The following is a 26,230-nucleotide window of genomic DNA, read 5'->3' on the forward strand; positions in this document are numbered from 1 at the left end:
CTGTATTCGTCGTGGCATACTATCCACAAGTTCAACAAGGCGCTGTTGGTCCAGATTGTCCCACTCCTCAACGGTGGTTCGGCGTAGATCCCTCAGAGTGGTTGGTGGGTCACGTCGTCCATAAACAGATCTTTTCAGTCCATCCCAGGTATGTTCGATAGGGTTCACATCTGAAGAACATGCTGGCCACTCTAGTCGAGCGATATCGTTATCCTGGATGAAGTCATTCAAAGATGTGCCCAATGGGGGCGCGATTTGTCGTCCATGAAGACGAATTCCTCGCCAGTATGCTGCCGATATGATTGCACTATCGGTCGGAGGATTGTATTCACGTACAATACAGCCGTTACGGCGCCTTTCATGACCACCAGCGGTGTACGTCGGCCCCACTTAGTGCCACCCCAAAACAGCAGGGAACTTCCACATTGCTGCAGACGCTGGACAATGTGTCTGTGGCGTTCAGCCTGACCGGGTTGCCTCCAAACACGTCTCCGACGATTGTCTGGTTGAAGGCATACGCGACACTCATCCGTGAAGAGAACGTGATGGCAAACCTGAGTGGGCCATTCGGCATGTTGTTGGGCCCATCTGTACCGCGCTACATAGTGTCGTGGTTGCAAAGATGGACCTCGCCGCGGACGTCGGGAGTGAAGTTGCGCATCATGCAACCTATTGCGCACAGTTTGAGTCGTAACACAACGTCCTGTGGCAGCACTAAAAGCATTATGCAACATGGTGGCGTTGCAGTCAGGGTTCCTCAGAGCCATAATCCGTAGGTAGTAGTCATCCACTGCAGTAGTAGCTCTTGGGCGGCCTGAGAGAGGCATGTGATCGACAGCTCCGGTCTGTCTGTTATCTCCTCCATGTCCGAACAACATCGCTCTGGTTCACTCCGAGACGCCTGGACACTTCCCTTGTTGAGAGCCCTTCCTGGCATAAAGTAACAATGTGTACGCATCGTCTAGGCATGGTTGAACTACACACAACACTAGCCGTGTACCTCCTTCCTGGTGGAATGATTGGAACTGATCAGCTGTCGGACGCCCTCCGTCTAATAGCCGCTGCTCATGCTTGGTTCTTTTCTTCTTTGGGTGACTTTAGTGACATGTCTGAACAGTCAAAGGGACTTTGTCTGTGATACAATATCAACGTCTATCTTCAGGATTTCTGGGAGCCGGAGGGTGGGGGGTGGGGGGTGGGGGGTGATTCAGTTTCTTTTTATGTGTGTATTTAGTTCATTATAATGGTTACCTATTTGTTGACTCCAACAGCAGTAGAGCTGTCCCGAACGAATACCGCAATCGTTTAATCGTTTATGTTCTCACCACAAACACCTATTCCAGAAGACTTAAGTTCTTCCACCACAGTTTTCATTAATTCCCGACCATTCATGTTAGTAAGCCTCTACAATCAACACTCGACTCCTTGTGCATGGGAGATCGGTTACCTACTCCGGCATCGATATGTCTCTCTTAATTATTATTATGATCCGAAGTATATAAATAACGTAAACTCCCAATATATTTGAAACCGACAGTAGTCTAATAAAACAGAAAATTTGTGTATATATTGGGAAAACTACTGTGTTTTAAAGGCTGTCTATGGAAAGGGTTGGTGGAGACAAACGTAGGCGCGGCAACTTTAAATCTCTTTTCTGCATGGAAATGTGAAAATGCAAAGTCTGTGGAGCTCAACACTGCAACGTCTTCTGGTGATTGATGGTAGATGTAGCCTTTCGTTCGTCGAGGCACTAGGAAAGAGAGGCTGACTACGCCATCGCTCTGCCCACCTTCCATTCTTCCCCCTGTCCCCCCACCCCTGGGTTCAATTTGACAGCAGGCTGGGCCGGTCCTGGAGGGGCTGGAAGAGGAAATATCACAGTTCCTGCCCGACATTGGACCAAGGACTCGTAGGGCCAGTGTCTAGCGGTCTATCCTCTAGGTCACCACAGCCACATGGAAATACGCATCCCTTTTTTTCCCAAGTCGTCGATGACTGCCCGCTTTCTCTCCATTGTATGAGAATATACGATAGAGCTCGTTTTGTTGAACGGATTTCTTCAATTCCCATTATGTATCTTTACTACTGTCTGCCGTAGCTTAAGGTTTCAACAATCTGTGGTTTCATCATTTCGAAATACTGGTACACTATGTGATCAAAAGTATCTGGACACCCACAAAAACGTATGTTTCTCATAGACGCATTTTGCTGTCACCTACTGCCAGGACTTCATATCAGCGACCTGAGAAGTCATTAGAGATCGTGAGAGACAAGAATGGGGCACTACGCTGAACTCACTCACTTCGAACGTGGTCAGGTGATTGGGTGTCACTTGTGTCATACGTCTGTACGCGAGATTTCCACGCTACTAAACATCCCTAAGTCCACTGTTTCCGATGTGATAGTGAAGTGGAAACGTGAAGGGACACGTACAGCACAAAAGCGTACAGGCCGACCTCGTCTGTTGACTGACAGAGACCGTCGACAGTTGAAGGGGGTCGTAATGTGTAATAGGCAGACATCTATCCAGAAGATCGCACAGGAATTCCAAACTGCATCAGGATCCGCTGCAAGTGGTACACAATGTGGCGATCCGATGACAGGGTGTGGCTATGTCGAATGCCCCGTGAACGTCATCTGCCAGCGTGTATAGTGCCAACAGTGAAATTCGGTGGCGGTGGTGTTATGGTGTGGTCGTGTTTTTCATGGAGGAGGCTTGCATCCCTTGTTGTTTTGCGTGGAACTATCATAGCACAGGCCTACAATGATGTTTTCAGCACCTTCTTGCTTCCCACTGTTGAAGAGCAATTCGTCGGTGGCGATTGTACCTTTCAACACGATCGAGCACCTGTTCATAATGCATGGCTTGTGGCGGAGTCGTTACACGACAATAACATCCCTGTAATGGACTGGCTTGCACAGAGTCCTGGCCTGAATCCTATAGAACACCTTTGGGATGTTTTGGAACGCCGACTTCGTGCCAGGCCTCATCGACCGACATTGATATACCTCTTCTCAGTGCAGCACTCCGTAAAGAATGGGTTGCCACTCCCCAGGAACCTTCCAGCAACTGATCGAACGTATGCCTGCGAGAGTGGAAGCTGTCATCAAGGCTAACGGCGGACCAACACCATACTGAATTCCAGCATTACCGATGGAGGGCCCCACGAACTTGTAGGTCATTTTCTGACAGGTGTCCAGATACATTTGATCACACAGTATACTTACCAAGATCTTCTACGATAATTTGATGTACATTTACTGTTTTCTGCATTTTTTCAGTCACCAATGCGCTGCTACTATCACCTGTAAATTTACTTAATAAGTAGTAAATTTTGTACTGATATTTATTTTACTGGACCAGAGAAAGAATTTCGTAAGTTAAGCACTTCCTTCCTTGTGTTGATCTATTTTGTTTGTCTCTCCTATTATTCGCGTCTTCTAAAATAGCAAGTACAATAATTTAAAGACGTGCTAACAACAACCAATAATCATTACTTTAGCCGCAGTTGGATCCGTAGTAATCATAAATTGAGTGAACGATATTGTTCTTCGATACTGTCTCTCAATGGTTGGATTAAGATGCCCCATTCTTACCCTGTGCTTTACATTTTGAGACAGGCATGTACTATGTTCCAGATCCATGTTGCTTGCGTTGAGGCTATATATAGTGTCCAGTCACATTAATGTGACCACTTGTCATAACCCTGAATAACCAGCTTTCACAGCGCGGACCGTTGCGAGACGTTCAGGCGCTGCGCTAGGTTTCTCGGCCGAGTATCCGTAGTAAGTAGTCCACAGATTCTCGATTGAGTTTAAATCCGGGGAGGTTGGTGGGCAGGGGCGTAATATAAACTCTTCCTGGTGCTTTTCGAACCACGCAAGTAAAGTAAGAGCTGTGTGACACGTTGTATTATCCTGCTGCTAGATGCTATCGTGCAGAGGAAAAAGAAACAGAATTTAGGAGACAAGCATGCTTATGTTGATGCACTGTGCCTACGGAAAAATTTGTAAATTCGTGCTAACTTCTAACGGAACCAAACCGCTGAGGTCATCTGTTCCTAAGCTTACACGCTACTTAATCTAACTTAAACTAACTTACGCTAAGGACGACACACACACACACACCCATGCCCGAGGAAGGACTCGAAGCTCTGACGGGGGGAACCGCACGGACCGTGACAAGGCATACGCCCTAGACCGCGCGGCTACCCCGCGCAGCCACTGTGCCTTCCAGAATGACAAGATCACCCAGTGTATGCCACAAAAACTTTCCCCATACCACAACACTCCATCCTCCGGCCGCGAGACACACGACGATTGTTTTAGGGTGTTTGTTTTCAGACGTTCCACGATTTATACGCTAACGGCCATCTGTCCGATGGATCATAAAACGTGATCCATCTGAAGAGGCCACCTATTGCCACTCAGTGGACGTCGAGGTTCGTTACTGACATGTAAATTCCAGCTTTCATCGCCGAGGACCAGCATTCAGCATGGGTGCACGAACCGGGCGTCTGCTGCGGTGGTCCATATGCAGCAACGTTTACTGAACGATCGTTGAGGAGATACTGTGGCAGCCTCCTGGTTGATCTGTGCAGTCAGTTGTTCAACAGTTGCACGCCTATTCGCTAACACACTTCTCTGCAGCCGTCGTTTGCCCCTCTCATCTACGACCCGTGGTGTACCACAATTAACTCGGTGCCTGTTCTGGATGGGGCCTATTTGCCATGCACCATACAGTTTAAACCCGGTGGCACGCTAACGGTTTACAAATTGCATTAAGACAATGGCTGCACTGCTACCAGCGTTTTTTTTTCCTGTATTGATTTTCGATACCCTCCCTCCCCCTCCCCCCCCCCCACCCACCCGGGGAGGAGCAGGTTGACAGCAGCACAATACGCTGCTCTACAGCCGATAGGAAAGTTAAACAAACAATGGTGAGAGAACAAACGATATATAAAAAGGCGAGGAAGGGGGAAGGAAGGGGCGTAGAAAAAAGGGCGGTTGGTTGGATGTGAGAAGCAGTGCGAAAGGCAGTGGAGTGGAAGGCAAAAGGACTCGTGGGAGAGAAGGGAGACAGAGAGAGGGTACTTGGGGAAAAAACAGGATGGAAGGAGGGGAGAGGGAGCCCAGGAAAATGACAGAGGAAGGGAGGTGCAGATGAGGATCAGAGTTGATAGGAGGGATAAATGGAGGGAGAGAGGGCAGCATCCAGGAGGGGGAGGACGGAAGCCACCTTGGGAAAGGAGATGGTGTAGAGGTGGACGGTAGGGGGTACAGGTGCTGCAGAGGGCGGGGGTTGGAGAGGAGAGGAGCAACCAGGGGATGAGGGGAATCAAGGCAGTGGGAGGTGTAGAGGACTTGGATATGTTCGAGGAATAGGAACAGGTGGGGGAAAGGAATCAGGTCGTAGAGGATCCGCGTGGGGAACTGGAGGCGTATACGGAAGGCGAGGTGGAGTGTGTGGCGCTCGAGGATCTGGATTTCCACGTTCCACCGACATGCTTTATATACTCTCCATTTCTAATGCTGCGACCTGCTGTCTATGCGTGGTCATTGCACGTTGACGCCGAACATAGGTGTTAGTCGTGTTGATATGACTGGACCGTGTATATCTGTGTGGTTTGTCTGTTTTCTGAATTTTAGCCTGTGGTCCTAACTGATTTTAGAACTTCATCATGGCTAATACTGGTTGACTCCGTCGATGTTTCAGAGACTTTTCCGAGTTTTTTGGTAGTCGTCATCCGCGGTGGCTCATTGTGGTGTAATAACGCAACCACATTCAGATTCCAAAGTCGAGTGATCTACACTCATGCTCACAAATTAAGGATAACTGCAGAATGTGGTGTCACACAACGTGGCACTACACAAAACTGGCCCTAACAGCATGGGCACATGGGGAACACACACGATAGAGATCTGTAAGTCCACGGTATTGATGATAAATTGAGAAAACCGTCCCGAAACACGTGTGCTACAAAAAGCTACTGTTTCCAGCTCATGTACCCCGACATCAATATGTGATATGATCGCCATGCACACATACACAGGCCACACAATGGGTTACCATACTCTGGATCAGGTGGTCCACAACCTGCTGGCGTATAGCCTCCAATTCTTGCACCAGTGCCTGTCGGAGCTCCTGAAGTGACGTAGGGGTTTGAAGACGTGCAGCGATACGTCGACCGAGAGCAGACGTGCTCGAGGGGGTTTAGGTCTGGAGAACAGGCAGGCCACTCCATTCACCTGATATCTTCTGTTTCAAGGTACTCCTCCACGATGGTAGCTCGATGGGGCCGTGCGTTATCATCCATCAGGAGGAAGGTGGGACCCACTGCACCCCGGAAAAGGCGGACATACTGGTGCAGAATGACGTCCCGATATACACCTGACCTGTTACAGTTCCCCTATCAAAGACATGCAGGGGTGTACGTACACCAATCATAATCCCACCCCAAACCATCAAACCACGACATCAATAGAGGTCCCTTTCAAGGACATCACGGGGTTGGTATCTGGTTCCTGGTTCACGCCAGATGAAAACCCGGCGAGAATCACTGTACAGACTGTACCTGGACACGTCCATGAACACGACCTGGCACCACTTTTCCAATGACCATGTACTGTGTACTTGACACCAGGCTTTACCAGGGGTCAGTGGAATGCACCTTGCAGATCTCCAGGCGAATAAACCATGTGTGATCAGTCGTCTGTAGACTGTGTGTCTGGAGACAAATGTTCCAGCGGCTGCTGTAAGGTCCCGAGCAAGGCTACCAGCAGTACTCCGTGGCCGTCTGCGGGCACTGATGGTGAGATATCGGTCTTCTTGTGGTGTTGTACACTATGGACGTCCCGTACTGTAGCGTCTGGACACGTTTCCTGTCTGCTGGAATCGTTGCCATAATCCGGAGATCACACTTTGTGGCACACGGAGGGCCCGTGCTAAGACCTGCTGTGATTGACCAGCCTCCAGGCACCCTGTTATTTTACCCCACATTACATCATCAATATGTGTTCTTTGAGCCATTTTCAACACACGGTCGCCATTAGCCCATCTGAAAACGTCTACACCCTTACTTGCTGCACCGTACTCTGACATGCACCAACAACACCTCTGCGTATGTGGACTGCTGCCAGCGCCACCGTGCGACGACCGCAGGTCAAATGCACCGCATGGTCACACCCCGAGGTGATTTAAGCCCGCAAACCGCCCACCAGAGCGTTGTCTCACCATGTATCAGCATTATCCTTAACATATTAGCATGAGTATAATTTCCGTTGCTGCAGCAACAGCTCGACTAGTATCGTTGCGCCGCCCTTTCACTGCATTCACACACGAGACACATATCAGTGAGCCTGTCCATACTGCTGCGTGTAACCACAGCCTAAAGTAACAGTCGCGGGATCTGATGAGTACGAATACTAACGTTTGTACTGATCTGTAACATAATTTGTACAACAGGGAATCTATGTTGCGCCATTACAATCTACAATAACTACAAAAAGATACGACATTTGACATACATTAATTTCCTAAGAACCCTGGAACGTACGAAACGGTACATTACACGGCACATCATTTACGATTCTCTTGTAACGCACAGTTATTTACCGAATAATGTCATTTTCCTTTAACAGCAAAAAATTGTTGGTAAATACCGGAAGACCTGACACTTTGCAGAAAGACGTTGTATAACAAGAAAGTGGAGTTTTGTTCGCTACACTTTCAGCCAAAACAGTGAATTTGAAATCCTACGTGGACTGTAATAACTACATTGTTTAATGTGTGAAATAAGCCACAACAGCTGTAGCTTAAGAGAAAACCATAGGCAAGTGATGATAATTGTTTCCCAAAGTAGGGTAAGCCAGGTCTACAACTGTTTCTAAATTTGAGCCACAAATGGCAAGAATTTTCAACACATTCATTTTTGAAGCGAAAGTAATTACATTTACAAAAATTATCCGTGTATTAGAAAGCCGAGTGAAGTGTAAGAATGAACGGATCATTAGACTCCATAAAAATTTTTAAGTGTCGAGGAGTGTGTCTGTGATAACAACAACAGATAACAACAGCACTATGGGTTTCGCATGCATGGTATAAATGTTTATATTATTTTCTTTCAACGGCGTAAGCTGCAAATATACACATATTCGAAAGTATGTTTTCATAAACAAGCTATAGCTTATGTCATTCAGTTAGTGTCATTCGGCTGGTTTTACATGCATTTGATGATAATTCATCTTTTTTTGTAGTTTACTAATGCATGGAAAGCACAATTATGGCAAGTATTTTATTAATTAAGTAGAAAATAATTAAAAACGAACGTTGTCCTTACGACACATGTGAGTGACTGCTTTCTCACCGCTTGGAGCGCTAGAGTCGCTCCAGCCGTCAAACGGTAACAACTTCCTAACCAGAGTGTGTGGTAACTGTATTTATTAGACTGTGGTACAACTAACAGCATCGGAAAAAGTTGAGTCAGAAGCGAGTAATACTGATAGCAAGCGTAATGACGCAGAATAACGTGGGAACACATACTGTCGGCAGAAAGTACTGTCAGTGAATGGAACAAGTTTGTTTCTGTACAAGATGCAGAGCCTATACCTTCGAAATTTGTGCTATTGTGCAAATACATTAAGGGCAGTACAGCTGCAGAGGTAAATATAGGTAAGAAATCAAACGAAACCATCTCAGTTTGTAACTAGCCACTGGACACCATGAGTTTCTTACACAAAATGCTGTGAAAATATTCCTGAAAAACCTATGAAATTACACAGATGGAGTTTGGGATTGCTCTGTGTGGGCCCCTGACTTCCGCCTTTTTGTTATTAAAGATTTTAGTTTTATGCAGTTATTTTTATTGCTACGGATTCTAAGAATAACAAAGAGAAATGCGTGTGGAGACTAGCCTGTATTTCTTTTAACGTACTGGTTTCACTGTCACTTTTATCTCATTGTGGTTGTAACATATATGGTTGTATAAAACTAATTAGGAGCCTGATTTAAGTCTTTTTGTCTGTTTACTTTTTCATCTGTTACATTGAAGTTTTCCTTTACTACTGTTGGTAAGAAGGAAGACAGAAACTGATTCTGTAAGTATTTTTCTAAAAAATTAACAAATGTTGATTTTAAATATATAGTTACCTACATTTCATCACGGTGAAAGTGGAAAAAATTACATGAAAACACACTTTCTTCGTTCTTAACAATAACAGCAATGAATGAACCTTTGGATAAAAGGATCAAAAGTCATAAAGGAACTTTGACCTGTCCACTTATGCAAATCAACGCATTATTTGTAGATAAGTATAGATTCAAAACTCAGCACGTATCAAACTTTTTCTACAACATCAGTTTAATCCAAATAAATACGACATAATGCTTAAGGGCAATTTTCTATATTCCGTATCTGTGTAAAACAAAATTGCTACTGAAGTGATATCGTTTTTTACCATCATAACAACTGTAGTTACGATAATACCCGTTTTTTCTACCTCGAGAGAAGATGAACAAATGACGAGACTATGAACCCTGTTCACAGAATACAGGAACCCTAATCCCTCTTCCCCTTGTTCCATTCATAAGTTGCACTGTGTCACTTCATTAGGGTAAAAAGTTATATGGAAAATTATTTAAACGACACATAGGTCATATGTTGTCGCGCAGCTGACCATGAGGAAAAAGTCTAGTCACTCTTACACTTCTAGGCGGTACGCTACGTCACTGCTGTCCAAGACGTACTTGTTATTTCTGTAATGCGGCGATTTGTAAACTATTTTGCTATATAATCTTTTCTTGGTTGTATGTCCACCGTTCCTAAGTCTTCTTAACGTAAGTTGAATTTTATTGCACACTGTTGTGTGATATCAAGAGTGCTTGAAGTACACCCTGAGGATGTCCATTTGATACGTGAGGCATTAAGACCTCTTATGGTTTCGACTAAAAAACTAATGTTTGATTTATATGTTGTATTTGAAATACATTACGTCTGGTCTGTATTTCAGACAATCGTCTGCAAACTGCTAAGCGGCCTAAACAGCTTAGTAATTAAATCAAAGTAAAGGGATATTTAATCCATTCAATGGCAGCTAATGTGGCAGAATGTTTTCATTCAGGCTGAGAGCAAGCAGTTTTTGAAGATGACCTAGTTAAGTCAAAACTGATCATGGTAAAAGGTATGCTGTTAAATGTGTATGTAACAAGTCGTCAAATGAACTCTGCTTGGCTAAGTATGGAATATGGAAAAGAATTTTTCGGTAAAATACCGGATGGTTATAATTAAACTTTCAATATTTAACACGTTATAACACGGAAACTAATTACCGTGCGAGTACCAAACTCGGTAGCATTAATCTCAGGAAAATGGGGAAGAAACGAATCAATTCAATTGAAACACTTTTGATGTGCTGCTACGATAAGTCATATCATAACATACCGATACCATTACTGCTAGAAAAGTGGCTGAATGTGGCGCCCATCAGTGTCCAGAAGAGTCTCAAAGCTCAGGATTGCATTCTGCACAGCAGAACGAAGGTATCCTGGCTTCCTCTATTGATATGCTGCAATTCAGATCAGCACATGTGTGAATGTTCCCCTGATAAACCCTGTCCTTCAGGTAAACCCACAACCGAAAACCACAGGGAGTGAGATCAGGTAATCGGGCCAGCCAAGCATTCTGAAATGATCGGCTGATAATTCAATTTTTCCCAAATATGTTTCGGAGAAGCAGGTGATCTTGTGCGGCTACCATTTGAGAATGGTTCGAAGCACCTTCAGTACAGTGGTGCATTGGATGTTCAACTGTCTTGACACAGCACGCGCACTGCCTGACGATTGGGGATTGCTCGCTGCGTTGTCTGCCACAGCAACAGCTGCTTCATCAACCACCTGTGGTGCAAACCGTCGTCGGTCTCTTCACGGAGCGACGTCCAGTTCTCCAGCTGATTCGAATTTCTTCATAACGCTCCGCACAGTAGGTGGAGTAAGAGGACCCCTCCGTAATCCTATCAGTCGGCGATATTCTCGTGGTGCAGCTGCCAGCATTACTGTTGTGTTGATAATAGAGCTTCACCAATAATGTCCTGCTCCGTTTGTCCAAGCCCACGATGGCACGTGAACAAGTGCGCTGTGACTGGAGTGTGAGACTACGAATCATGATGACTGATAACTTCACGTGGCGCCATAGTTGTAATTGGACGGCGGCGCTGTGACGCATGGAAATCAGGCAGCCCTTGCACTGTGCATTAATGCTACCAAGCTTGGCAGTTTAATTATGACAACCTGGTACTGTTATTAGTAACGCCAAAACATAGCACATCGATACAGAAGATTATTTCAGGGTTGGAGACCAGATATACTGTTTTCTTCAGTTAAAAGAGGAAAACAAAGTAACAGACAGTGAATGACTGAATCAGCGAATGTGTGACAGACTAAGTAAGTGAGTGAGTAAGTGAATAGGGCAGACTGTGAGTGAGAGACTGAATGTGTGAGAATATGAGTTATGAATTCCAGCGAGGGAGAGAGTGACTAAATGAGGGTTTTAGTAAGAATTTGAGCGAGTGCAAGGCTGAGTAAGCGGAAGTGTGAACGACACACTGAATAAGTGAGGGAAAATGACTTAATGAGTTGTTGAGTGAGCAAATGGAAATGCCGTGTGGCTAGGGCCTCCAGTCCGGTAGACCGGTCGCGTGGTGCAAGTCCTTGAGTTGACGCCACTTCGCCGACTTGCGTGTCGAGTTGACTGAGTGAGAGATGAAGTGAGTGAATAAGTGAACGAGAGGCCAAATGAACGAGTGAGACATTTGAGTAAATTACAGTGTGACTGAATGAGATTGGATCAAATAGAGGGTGAATGTCGTGTGATTAGGGCCTCCCGTCGGGTAGACCATTCGCCGGGTGCAAGTCTTTCGATTTGACGCCACTTCGGCAACTGGCGCGTCGCTGGGGATGAAATGATGATGATTAGTACAACACCCAGTCGCTGAGCGGAGAAAGTCTCCGACCCAGTCGGGAATAGAACCTGCGCCCATTGGATTGACATTCTGTCGCGTTGACCACTCAGCTACCGGGGGCGGACAGAGGGTGAATAAATTAGAGATTTAATGAAGTGTGTGTGTGTGTGTGTGTGGGTGGGTGTTTTATAAAAGAGAGAGAGAGAGAGAGAGAGAGAGAGAGAGAGAGAGAGAGAGAGAGAGAGAGAGAGGGAGGGAGGGAGAGAGGGAAAGAGAGAGAGAGAGAGAGAGAGAGAGGGAGAGAGTAGTATAAAATAATGAGTTATGACAATTAAAATATTCAGCTGTTAACCAAAACTTGATGTACGGACCTTGTTCCATGGAGATGCGCGCCTTGTAGCCGCTGTAGTGGTGCGAGTAGTCGGAGAAGAACCTGAGTTGCAGGGCGGGACCCTGGCTGACGTAGCGCAGCTTCTTGAGGCGAGAGCTCCAGTCTCCACAGAGGCGTCGCGTCGCTACGCTGCTGTTGCTGTTTCCCACTCGCTCCAGGATCTGCAGGTAGTCGTAGCTGCATCTGTCAACAACACATACACAAACACCTGTGGCAGGCATTCTGTATGCATATCACACCACAAGTACACTGATGAGACAAACCATGATGACAAGACTGTATGCCGGTTTGTAGTGTTACGGGTACGTGGTGCGATACACTGAGGTAATAAAGGGATACCTCCTAACATATTGTCGGACCTCTTTCTGATATCAGATGAATTTAAAAAAAACAAAGAAAAAAGAATAAGGATTATTTGCTTTCGCTGAAATTCCTGTAGTGTATATTTATAACCCGCTCGCTAGTCGCGCGGTCTAACTCGCTGCTTCCCGAGTCGGAAGGCGTGGCGGTCTCCAGCACGAGTCCTCCCGGCTGATTAGTGTCTAGGCCCGGTGTGTCGGCCAGCCTGTGGATGGTTTTTAAGGTGGCTTTCCATCTGTCTCGGTGAATGCGGGATGGTTCCCCATATTCCGCCTCTGTTACAGTAAGTCGGCGATTGCGGCGCAAACACTGTCTACCAAGCAAACATTTGAGGGGGGTAGGGGTGGGGGGGGGGGGGGGGGGGGAGGGTGTCCACTGGGGGCTGAACCACACAATAACCCTGGATTCACTGTGGAGCAGCGGTGAGGTGAGTGGACGGCTGTGGCCTGTTGTGGGGTTGTGAACCACTGAGGAGTACAGTGGGACGAAGGCTCTCCGTCGTTTCTAGGTCCCCGGTGCAATACACACAGACACACACACACACACACACACACACACACACACACACACAATCTTTATTTATAGTCAACTGCAAGCACCACTTTTCGTAAAAAGTGATCCGTTATACATGGTTTACCGCGAAAGTATTGCCAACGCTCGAAATCTTAACCAGTGTTGACGACCTTTCTTTCCCGAGTGAGATTCATACGAAGAAACGTCATTGCGGCAAACCAACATTTATGGGATGCTCGTGGTGTTCGGAATAACTGTGTTTCGAATGTTTCTACGATCGGTATCATCCAAGGGAATGCATTAAATCTTCCTGAGAAATAAACATACGGACAGAATATAAGAATTGACAAGAGAATGAAATATCAGGATATGAGAAATTAAAAAGGTTATAATCACCAACCTATCATACACACACGTATACAGGGTGTTACAAAAAGGCACGGCCAAACTTTCAGGAAACATTCTTCACACACAAATGAAGAAAAGATGTAATGTGGACATGTGTCCGGAAACGCTTAATTTCCATGTTAGAGCTCAGTTTAGTTTGCTCTTCCACCTACGCTCAATGGAGCACGTTATCATGATTTCACACGGGATACTCTTCCTGTGCTGCTAGAACATGTGCCTTTACAAGAACGACACAACATGTGGTTCATGCACGATGGAGCTCCTGCATATTTCAGTCGAAGTGTTCGTACGCTTCTCAACAACAGATTCTGTGACCGATGGATTGGTAGAGGCGGACCAATTCCATGGCCTCCACTCTCTCCTCACCTCAACCCTCTTGACTTTCATTTATGGGGGCATTTGAAAGCTCTTGTCTACGCAACCCCGGTACCAAATGTAGAGACTCTTCGTGCTCGTATTGTGGACGGCTGTGATCCGATACGCCATTCTCCAGGGCTGCATCAGCGCATCAGGGATTCCATGCGACGGAGGCTGGACGCATGTATCTTCGCTAACGGAGGACATTTTGAACATTTCCTGTAACAGTGTCTGAAGTCACGCTGGTACGTTCTGTTGCTGTGTGTTTTCATTCCATGATTAATGTGATTTGAAGTAACAAATTGAACTCTAACATGGAAAGTAAGCGTTTCCGGACACATGCCCACATATCATATTTTCTTTCTTTGTGTGTGAGGAATGTTTCCTGAAAGTTTGGCCGTACCTTTTTGTAACACCCTGTACAATAAATTTGTGACACTTATTGTGAAATCCAATTATAATTTTACAATTAATATGTTGCCCTTGTATCCCCTGATATGGCAAGAAGCATTCGTGTAGTAACCTTCTACGGACATGGGTAGGTACATGAAGACAATAAAAATTAATAAAAAACAGTTATCGGGTTTCGAACACTGTGCGCAAGACCCTGCGACGCTAAACACTATGCCACCACTGCTTCCGGGGACACAGTAAAAGGCATGGAAAATACCTCGAAAATTTTGACCGTCGTTTTTTCAGAAACGGACGTGAATCTACCGACAAGCCGAGACACGCTTATTCTGAATCGTCTTCCACTGACCAAATTTCCTGGGAAATCGGATTATGGCACTTGCCATGTTAGTTCCTCGTTAGATCCTGTGGTAGCACTACGGGCTTCGATGTGAGTTCGTGAAGGCTCACCCTTCAGGAAAAGCTGTGTGTCACAGAATGACGATATTCGTCCCGCCCGGAGTCTCCTTCACGATGTCCCCGGCGAGTGATATTCCAGACAGTTTCTCTTCACGAATGCTTTGCCCTCTACAAGCTCTTGGGCTGGCAGGGCCACATTGCCCGGAAAGCAGTTCTATGGCGCTACGGAGCCAACATAGGCGCATTCCCTCGCCGTTGCGCGAGTACCTTGCCGTCGCATTCCCAGCGTGGCAGCCACTCGAGTGCTGGCGAGGAATACTTCTCGCTTCGCCCTCTCTGAAAGCAGACGTAAGCAGCGTTGAGTAGACTAAAGGCTTCTCGACTGAAGAACGTGATGGCTCGTCCTCTCGGGAGGCAGTGGGAAGCTGCCTTGGACAAACGAGAGGCCACTAGACAGAAGAGCGTAAATGACAGATGAGAAACTCTGATCCGAGTTTATACCTAGCATCACTTCATTGACTTATCCTCTTGGAAGTCTGCTCCAGGTTCCAGCAATTAATCTAGGATTTTGTGGCACATGTATCTACATCGGAGGCAGCACCTACATCTACATCTGCTTGACTACTCTGCAAATCATATTTAACGTGCTCGGCAGAGTGTTCCTCTTGTTTTCATGATTTTACGTCTTTTCACTTGAGGGTTTCTGTACAAATTGTAAATAGCCTTTCGCTCCCTGTGTTTTATTCCTGCCACCTTTAGAATTTGAAAGAGAGTATTCCAGTCACCATTGTCAAAAGCTTTCTCCAAGTCTACAAATGCTAGAAGTATAGGTTTGTCTTTTCTTAATCTAGCTTCTAAGATAAGTCGTAGGGTCAGTAGTGCATCACGTGTTCCAACATGAAAGGCAAGCAGTGGTTGGGAAGGGAGTGAGACAGGGTTGTAGCCTCTCCCCGATGTTATTCAATCTGTTTATTGAGCAAGCAGTAAAGGAAACAAAAGAAAAATTCGGAGTAGGAATTAAAATCCATGGAGAAGGAATAAAAGCTTTGAGGTTCGCCGAAGACATTGTAATTCTGTCAGAGACAGTAAGGACTTGGAAGAGCAGTTGAACGGAATGGACAGTGTCTTGAAAAGAGGATATAATATGAAAATCAACAAAAGCAAAACGAGGATAATTGAATGTAGTCGAGTCAACTCGGGTGATGCTGAGGGAATTAGATTAGGAAATTAGACACTTAAAGTAGTAAATGAGTTTTGCTATTTGGGGAGCAAAATAACTGATGATGGTCGAAGTAGAGAGGATATAAAATGTACACTGGCAATGGCAAGGAAAGCGTTTCTGAAGAAGAGAAATTTGTTAACATCGAGTATCGATTTAAGTGTCAGGAAGTCATTTCTGAAAGTATTTGTGTGGAGTGTAGCCATGTATGGAAGTGAAAGATGGACGATAAATAGTTCGGACAAGAAGAGAATAGAAGCTTTCGAAATGTGGTGCTACAGAAGAATGCTGAAGATTAGATGGGTGGATCACATAACTAATGAGGAGGTATTGAATAGAATTGGGGAGACGAGGAGTTTGTGGCACAACTTGACTAGAAGGAGGTATCGGTTGGAAGAACATGTTCTGAGGCATCAAGGGATCACCAATTTAGTATTGGAGGGCAGCGTGGAGGGTAAAAATCGTAGAGGGAGACCAAGAGATGAATGCACTCAGCAGATTCAGAAGGATGTAGGCTGCAGTACGTACTGGGAGATGAAGCAGAATTTTTTAGAAATGGGTCAGGATTGTATGACATCCCTGTAACATGGACTCTAAAGGATGGTGTTTCGTATTTTTTGAATTGCTCTGTCTGTTTCTCTCCGAAGCACAACGCAGCACACACTCGTCACAATGTGGATGGCTAAGTAGTTCGTCTTAAGCACAATCCACACTTGATGGAACGGAGTGGGATTGAATGGAATCTAAAAGTAATGCGCAAGATGCACAACGCATTTAAAATGGCATAATTGCCTAAGACCTTCAACGTAACTGAACAGAACGCAAAAGGGAGTCGTCGTTTTGACGTTGACGAAGGTATGTGGTGGGGAGGGAGGGAGGGAGGGAGGGAGGGAGGGAGAGAGAGAGAGAGAGAGAGAGAGAGAGAGAGAGAGAGTGTGTGTCGTTGCTCCTAACATCGATAGTTAACGATTCCTTTCCGCTTCCGGTCACTTACGTTATAGCAGTCGATTACGTTCTTTTTTGTCTTCTTAGTGTTTACTTGATTGTTTGCTTTGTTTTCATTACACTTTGCCAAGATTCCATGAGGACGTCGATATTATTCCGAGCAGGGTTCTTCCACAAAAGTAACTAAATATCTAAAACAGAAAAAAATAGATTTTATAGTACCTAGGAGATGGGAAAAGCTTATATTTTGAGCAAATAAGAACGTAAATTGATGAAATAATTTTTATTTAAAAATCATTTTAACAGCGAAAAAGTCAGCTCATATAATAAGAAAAATGCAAGTGTTTCTGACGATAACTGACAATTAGAAAGAAATCAAGGCACGATGGAAATATAAATAGGCTGTATGTATTGTCTTCTAAATATTGTTTGATGTGTTTGTGCGTATATATTTTCGCGATCAAGCAATTTTTGTCAATAACTTCTGTTATGAATTTTCTTTGTCCATTAACAACCTCTAACAAGATAGTTCCTTAGTACTCGAAGGTATCTTATAACGTCACTTTCACCTTTCCGTACGAAACGACTGGACAAGCAACTATCCTCTCAATATCCGGGTCCTCCGCTCCCAAATACGCGTGATTAGTTTGAGTTATTGTAAAAAGTATGATGGTTTTTTTTATGTCCAGTGAGTATATGGCCTCAAAATTATTATTGAGTGAATAAAACTAGCGCGTGCATTATTCGAACGAATAAATATTGAGATTATTTCACCTCCAGTGGTTTATTGAAAGCTTAACGATAACTGATCCAAATGAATAAACTGAATATACATAGGGCCTATCCGCTGACCTTGTACGTCGGTGCCCATTATTAAAATAAATTATCTTCGTAGTTACGTACGTGAAAAACAATCAAATGAACATGTTTTTCTTGGGGTATTGAAGAAAATGGAGACCCTCTCGCACTCGTCAAATGACCTACCACGAGGTAGGTAAATGTGGAGAATCGCATCAAATCAGTCGAAAGACAGATTATATATATATATATATATATATATATATATATATATTTTTTTTTTTTTTTTCTGCGTGGAATGTTTCCCTCTATTATATTGATATATATAACAAAGATGATGAGACTTGCCAAGCAGGGGCGCTGGCGGGTCGATGGACACACAAACGGACACAGGCATACACACGGAGTTCGGGCTTTCGCAACAAACAGTTGCTTCGTGTCGGGGGGGGGGGGGGGGACGAGGGGATGTGGGTTTTGGGGGGAGGGTGGGGAGTCGTTCCAGTCCCAGGGGCGGGGGGACTTGCCTTGGGGGGGGAGAGGGACGGGTGTGCACTCGCACGCACGCACATGTCCATCCGCACATACACAGATACAAGCAGACTTGTTTGAAAATGTCTGCTTGTGTCTGTGTATGTGCGGATGGATGTGTGTGTGTGTGTGTGCGAGTGTATACCTGTCCTTTTTTCCCCCTGGGGTGGGTCTTTCTGCTCCTGGGATTGGAGTGACTCCTTGCCCTCTCCCTTGAAACCCACATCCTTTCATCTTTCCCTCTCCTTCCCTCTTTCCTGACGAAGCAGCCATTGGTTGCGAAAGCTTGAATTTTGTGTGTATGTATGTGTCTGTTTGTGTTTCTATCGATCTGCCAGCACTTTCGTATGGTAAGTCACATCATCTTTGTTTTTAAATATATATATATATAACATACCGATAGAACTTACCGCAGGATCTCTCTTCAGTGGATGCAGAATTATTTTTTTAAATATGAAGCCTAGTATGAATGATGGACTCAGTGTCGTAAGGCAAAAGGAAGAAGGCAAGATTCCGGACTGCACACAGGAGGAATACCGGGTGATCAAAAAGTCAGTATAAACTTAAAAACTTAATAAACCACGGAATAATGTAGATAGAGAGGTAAAAATTGACACACATGCTTGGAATGATATGGGGTTTTATTAGAACCACACCATATTGCTAGACGCGTGAAAGATCTCTTGCGCGCGTCGTTTGGTGATGATCGTGTGCTCAACCACCACTTTCGTCATGCTTGGCCTCCCAGGTCCCCAGACCTCAGTCCATGCGATTATTGGCTTTGGGGTTACCTGAAGTCGTAAGTGTATCGTGATCGGCCGACATCTCTAGGGGTGCTGAAAGACAACATCCGACGCCAATGCCTCACCAGAACTCCGGACATGCTTTACAGTGCTGTTCACAACATTATTCCTCGACTACAGCTATTGTCGAGGAATGATGGTAGACATATTGAGCATTTCCTGTAAAGAACATCATCTTTGCTTTGTCTTACTTTGTTATGCTAATTATTGCTATTCTGATCAGATGAAGCGCCATCTGTCGGACATTTTTTAAAATTTTGTATTTTTTCGGTTCTAATAAAACCCCATGTCATTCCAAGCATGTGTGTCAATTTATACCTCTCTATCTACATTATTCCGTGATTTATTCAGTTTTCAAATTTATACTGACTTTTTGATCACCCGGAACATGGAAAACAATCAATGGTGATGAGAATTAAGATTTAAGAATTCAGATCTCTTGTACAAGACTGAGCCGAATGAAAAAGAGCGGCGCGGAGTGGCCGCGTGGTCTGGGGCGCCATGTCATGGATTGCGCGGCCCCTCCAGCCTAAGGTTCGAGTCCTCTCTCGGGCATGGATGTGTGTGTTGTTCTCAGCATAAGTTAGTTTAAGTAGTGTGTAAGTCTAGGGACCGATGACCTGAGCAGTTTGGTCCCTTAGGAATTCACACACACACACACACACACACACACACACATACACACACACACACACACACACACACACACACACATAATGAAAAAGATTTGTACCTACCTCAGGCTAGATAGAAAAAATAGAAGGAAATGATCGTAATAAATACGAGGACATCAATGATAAAATACTGACCTTGTCTACAAACAAAGATGCTAAAGGTGAATTCAGACTTGATGTCAAGAGAACAGAACCAATTGGAGGGAAGACAATGTCACTGTCAAATAGAGGCGTGGGATCACGTTCGACGGTATGTTACACTCCCCCCCCCCCCTCCGCCCCCCACCCCTCCCCAGGCATCCCGCCAAAATCTAACGGGCCCTCAACCGCTCAATATTTATTGCGAAGTACTGAGTACTTGGCAATAATATTGATAATATGAGATAGGTATTGACGGTTTACGCAATATTTTGAAGATTGTTGCAGACGTTTTGAAAACAGTAACTCTCGCTCAGTGTATTGTACCGTGCAAGAGTGGTACTGCGTAGTACACGGCAGTTCCTGCCGACAAGATGGAAAATTCAGTTATCTCCGAACGAACTTCCGGTAGAACTGAAAAAAGTAAATGACAACAGATATGAAAGTTGGCTTGAAGACGTATATGAAAGCACCACTTGGCACTTTGTGAAATGAAATTCCTGACTGATCAGGAAACTCCAGATATCTCGTTGTTCATAACAGCAGAGGAAACTGAAGATCGTGGTTTGATGAAAGTAGGCGGAATTATTTGTTATATTTTTAGCAGTCCTAAGCATTGACAAATAAAATCAGCTTTTAAGTGAGCGTACACGTCTGTTTATCTTGCAACAGTTGTCACAGCACAGGCCGAAGATAATGTAAGTTGCAGTCAGTAATCAGTAAGCCATTGTTTTATTTCGCTTACAACAGTTGTTACTTACTGCAAGGCAAACAGCTCGATTACAATACGAGCGACATCATCGAACACCGACATGTTCGCTATGAAGGTAAATTTTTAACTGAAGCTTACCGGTCATAAAATTGCACAGTATTATTGTGTCAATAATATTGAGCGTGCGAGGCAATCGCAAAATACGGGACCCTGCCGTATTCTGCAACTAAAGACGCTTGATATCTCTGCCCAGCTATCACCATATCTATTCAGAGAAGCAAACGTACGGAGACTGACAACTGGCGACATTATGAAAGTTGCTAGCGGACTGCTGTAACAGTTCACAGCAGGAAAGGAGCTGGAAAAACACGGCATCAGCCTGCAGATGGTCGGTCATATCTCTCATAATGTCTCATATTTTTGCTCTTTTAATGTAAAGGGAGGCAGCTGACGCGTTTCAGACTATTACACCCAACATCGTCCATAAACTGTTTTGCATACTCTAGTCTTTCGTGCTCGTTATTTTGTCTCTTACTTCTGCTCCCGTCAGCGATAAATTAACTGTGCCTGGATTCCGTATAATGCATCCCATTTGCCTTTCCCTTCTTCTGAAAACATTCTTCCACAAATTTTCGATTCCCATACATTATATTGAGAACTTCTTCATTTCTTACTTTATCTGTCTGTGTGCAGGATTCGGTTGATTTGCCTTCTTGTCATCAAACGTTAGGGGGTTCCCATTCGAAAGCCACTTCCTTTCGGCTGCTAATAGAGTAGTTGTGCATTACCAACTGTCATTATACACTACTGGCCATTAAAATTGTTACACCGCGAAGATGACGTGCTACAGACGCGAAATTTAACAGACGGGAAGAAGATGCTGTGATATACAAATGATTAGCTTTTCAGAACATTCACACAAACTTGGCGCCGTTGGTGACACCTACAACGTGCTGACATGAGGAAAGATTCCAACCGATTTCTGGTGAAACGTTGTTGTGATGCCTCGTGTAAGGAGGAGAAATGCGTACCATCACGTTTCCGACTTTGATAAAGGTCGGATTATAGCCTATCGCGATTGCGGTTTACCCTATCGCGACATTGCTGTTCGCGTTGGTCGAGATCCAATGACTGTTAGCAGAATATGGAATCGGTGGGTTCAGGAGGGTACTACGGATCGCCGTGCTGGATCCCAACGGCCTGGTATCACTAGCAGTCGAGATGACAGGCATCTTATCCGCATGGCTGTAACGGATCGTGCAGCCACGTCTCCATCCCTGAGTCAACAGATGGGGACGTTTGTAAGACAACAAACATCTGCACGAACAGTTCGATGACGTTTGCAGCTGCATGGACTATCAGCTCGGAGACCATGGCTGCGGTTACCCTTGACGCTGCATCACAGACAGGAGCGCCTGCGATGGTGTATTCAACGGCGAACCTGGGTGCACAAATGGCAAAACGTAATTTTTTCGGATGAATACAGGTTCTATTTACAGCATCATGATGGTCGCATCCGTGTTTGGTGACATCGCTGTGAACGCACATTGGAAGCGTGTATTCGTCATTGCCATACTGGCGTATCACCCTGCGTGATGGTAAGGGGTGCCTTTGGTTACACGTCTCGGTCACCTCTTGTTCGCATTGACGGTACTTTGAACAGTGGACACTACATTTCAGATGTGATACGACCCGTGGCTCTACCCTTCATTCGATCCCTGCGAAACCCTAAATTTCAGCATGGTAATGCACGACCGCATGTTGCAGGTCCTGTACGGGCCTATCTGGATACAGAAAATGTTCGACTGCTGCCCCGGCCAGCACATTCTCCAGATCTCTCACCAATTGAGAATGTATGGTCAATGGTGGCCGAACAACTGGTCGTCACAACACGCCAGTCACTGCTCTTGATGAACTGTGGTATCGTGTTGAATCTGAATGGGCAGCTGTGTCTGTACACGCCATCCAAGCTCTGTTTGACTCAATGCCCAGGCGTATCAAGAGCGTTATTATGGCCAGAGGTGGTGGTTCTGGGTACTGATTTCACAGGATCTACGCACTCAAATTGCGTGAAAATGTTATGACATGTCAGTTCTAGTATAATATATTTGTCCAATGAATACCCGTTTATCATCTGCATTTCTTCTTGGTGTAGCAAGTTTAATGGCCAGTAGTGTAAGCCCCTACCTTACACGTCGCTGTTGCATCCGGACGTTACCGCACGACACAGTAACAAATTTGAATACAGCGAAGGCGAAAAAAATGGCACAAGCGAGGTTTAAACACGGGTCGCTCGTTTGGCAGTCCAACACCGTCACCACTTATGTTGGACGCCTTTGCTCTTTCAGGGGCCGGCCGGAGTGGCCGAGCGGTTCTAGGGGCTACAGTCTGGAACCGCGCGACCGTTACGGTCGCAGGTTCGAATCCTGCCTCGGGCATGGATGTGTGTGATGTTCTTAGGGTAGTTAGGTTTAAGTAGTTCTAAGTTCTAGGGGACTGATGACCTCAGAAGTTAAGTCCCATAGTGCTCAGAGCCATTTGAACCATTTGCTCTTTCAGGCTGTTTATATTTTGCCTTTTTTCTTTACAGTGCAGTACACCTGTTTCCTGTTTTCATCTTTATCTGTGTTCAGTTTTTGACGGCCTGTCCACTGGGCCCTCTTACAACTGAATCTGAGAAATGATGATGATAATGATGATGATGACGATGTTTGGTTTGCGGGGCGCTCAACTGCGCGGTAATCAGCGCCCTTACAAATTCCCAAACTTCACTCAGTCCAAACTCGCCACTTTCATGAATGATGATGAAATGATGAGGTCAACACAAACACCTAGTCATCTCGAGACAGGTGGAAATCTCTGATCCCGTGAGAATCTAACCCGGGACTCCGTCTGAATCTGAGTTGCGGGGGGGGGGGGGGGGGGGGGGAGGAGGCGGGGGTGTCGTGGGGGGGGGGGGGGAGGAATCACGGCGAGTTTCCCTTGTAAGTACGCCGTATATTTGCAACATACCATTTTCTGGCTAGCATTCGCACTAGCTCTGTCTGCTTTTGTATTTATCTCAGCCGGTTTCCGTAGCTAGAGGGTAAGGAAGATCTTGTTACGCCTGAAGGTTGTGGACTGGTTTTCCGTAATCTTCCTAAATGGGTGGTGGTCCGAGCCAACTAGACGGATTTTAAGGGCGAGTAGTTTCACCAGGACGGCCGCTGTTTCCAACACTCTTTGCAGAGTGAGCTCTAAAGGTCCTGTCAGAAAGCAGCACCTTACGGAACCCCATGAAAATGTCTACATTCGGCTGCTCAGTCTAACTGGCTGACAGGCCTGAATGTCGAATGATTTCGCGGAGCAGTTTGGAGCTTGCAAAACCTAGTAGCCAGCCGGCAGGTGTCGAGGGTGTGTGCTCAGGCTTGGAGGTGGCGTTTTCATTTGTGAATTTTTAAAGTCAGGGTTAGATCATCCTACGTGATCAAGAAAGTTACTTAACGCGGGACAGAAGACAGACAAAAATGCGTTCCCGTGCGTGGGCGTCGGATTCTGCTTAGTTTTTTTTTTTTTTTTTTTTGTCATCAGTCTACTGACTGGTTTGATGCTGCTCGCCCCGAATTCCTTTCCTGTGCTAACCTCTTCATCTCAAAGTAGCACTTGCAACCTACTTTCTCAATTGTTTGCTTGACGTATTCCAATCTCTGTCTTCCTCTACAGTTTTTGCCCTCTACAGCTCCCTCTAGTACCATGGAAGTCATTCCCTCATGTCTTAGCAGATGTCCTATCATCCTGTCCCTTCTCCTTATCAGTGTTTTCCACATATTCCTTTCCTCTCCGATTCTGCGTAGAGCCCGCATCTCGTGGTCGTGCGGTAGCGTTCTCGCTTCCCACGCCCGGGTTCCCGGGCTCGATTCCCGGCGGGGTCAGGGATTTTCTCTGCCTCGTGATGGCTGGGTGTTGTGTGCTGTCCTTAGGTTAGTTAGGTTTAAGTAGTTCTAAGTTCTAGGGGACTGATGACCATAGCTGTTAAGTCCCATAGTGCTCAGAGCCATTTGAACTATTTTTTTTTTTTTTTTTTTTTTTGATTCTGCGTAGAACCTCCTCATTCCTTACCTTATCAGTACACCTAATTTTCAACATTCGTCTATAGCACCACATCTCAAATGCTTCGATTCTCTTCTGTTCCGGTTTTCCCACAGTCCATGTTTCACTACCATACAATGCTGTACTCCAGACGTACATCCTCAAAAATTTCTTCCTCAAATTAAGGCCGGTATTTGATATTAGTAGACTTCTCTTGGCCAGAAATGCCTTTTTTGCCATAGCGAGTCTGCTTTTGATGTCCTCCTTGCTCCGTCCGTCATTGGTTATTTTACTGCCTAGGTAGCAGAATCCCTTAACTTCATTGACTTCGTGACCATCAATCCTGATGTTAAGTTTCTCGCTGTTCTCATTTTTACTACTTCTCATTACCTTCGTCTTTTCCGATTTACTCTCAAACCATACTGTGTACTCATTAGACTGTTCATTCCGTTCAGCAGATCATTTAATTCTTCTTCACTTTCACTCAGGATAGCAATGTCATCAGCGTATCGTATCATTGATATCTTTTCACCTTGTATTTTAATTCCACTCCTGAACCTTTCTTTTATTTCCTTAGATAGTTTCCCGTTTTTCTCAGCGAGTCTTGTAGATGAGTAAGCGTGGACTCAAAAGAGGTCGTAGAGGAGGGCGTGGACCATCAGCTAGGTGGCACTGGCTATGGGTAAAAATAACTAACTTGGCTAGTGCCAAATAGGAGCGTCCAAAATCTTTTTCTTTCTTTCCATTGTTAGTTCACCCTCAGTGATCTACCCTTCTAAATTAATATTTGATTTATCCTGTTTGCACATTAGCAAAAACTAAAGCCCCTAGCCTTTAGATTTCATTGTACAAGGGGCAGTGAAACGCATTCGAGACAGATGAAAGTAAACTCTTTACTATTTCAAAAGTAATCACCGTAACTACTAACACATTTATCCCACTGTGAGACAATTACGGGCAGTGCCTTCACGGAAAAATGTTTGCGGCTGCCCATGAGAACACGATTATATCCAGCCGAGCGGCTCTTCGTCCGATGCAAATCGAGGAACACCAATGTGTTTCTGCAGGGCTCCAAAACTACGTATATTGCGTGGGGAGTGATCGGGACTGCGTGAAACATGTGAAAGGGCTTCCCAGAGAAACTTCTGCAGCATACTCGAAGTAATATCTTCAACACGTGTACGCGCCCTTACACATCCTACATAGAGTACTAGCATATTTCTGGAGGCCTGAAGAAAGATATTCATGGCTGTCGATTTGCTTCGGATGAAGAGGTGCATGCCTGCGTACAATCATGGTTCCGTAGGCAACCGCAAACATTCTTGCATGAAGGCATCTACATCTACATCTACACCTACATCCATACTCCGCAAGCCACCTGGCGGTGTGTGGCGGAGGGTACCTTGAGTACCTCTATCGGTTCTCCCTTCTATTCCAGTCTCGCATTGTTCGTGGAAAGAAAGATTGTCGGTATGCCTCTGTGTGGGCTCTAATCTCTCTGATTTTATGCTCATGGTCTCTTCGCGAGATATACGTAGGAGGGAGCAATGT

At 45.2% G+C, this 26,230-nt stretch overlaps 1 protein-coding gene across 1 annotated transcript in view; it reads right to left on the minus strand.

Annotated features, from left to right (window-relative positions):
* The window catches only part of LOC124606012, a 532,599-nt gene that overhangs the window by 324,647 nt on the left and 181,722 nt on the right, over positions 1-26,230 (minus strand). The window contains exon 6 of the mRNA XM_047137975.1: positions 12,327-12,529. Coding sequence (XP_046993931.1) covers positions 12,327-12,529 — 203 coding nt within the window. The remainder of the gene's footprint in view (positions 1-12,326; positions 12,530-26,230) is intronic.

The sequence above is a fragment of the Schistocerca americana genome, chromosome 3 (genome assembly GCF_021461395.2).
Source record: "Schistocerca americana isolate TAMUIC-IGC-003095 chromosome 3, iqSchAmer2.1, whole genome shotgun sequence".
NCBI classification, from domain to species: Eukaryota; Metazoa; Arthropoda; class Insecta; order Orthoptera; family Acrididae; genus Schistocerca; species Schistocerca americana.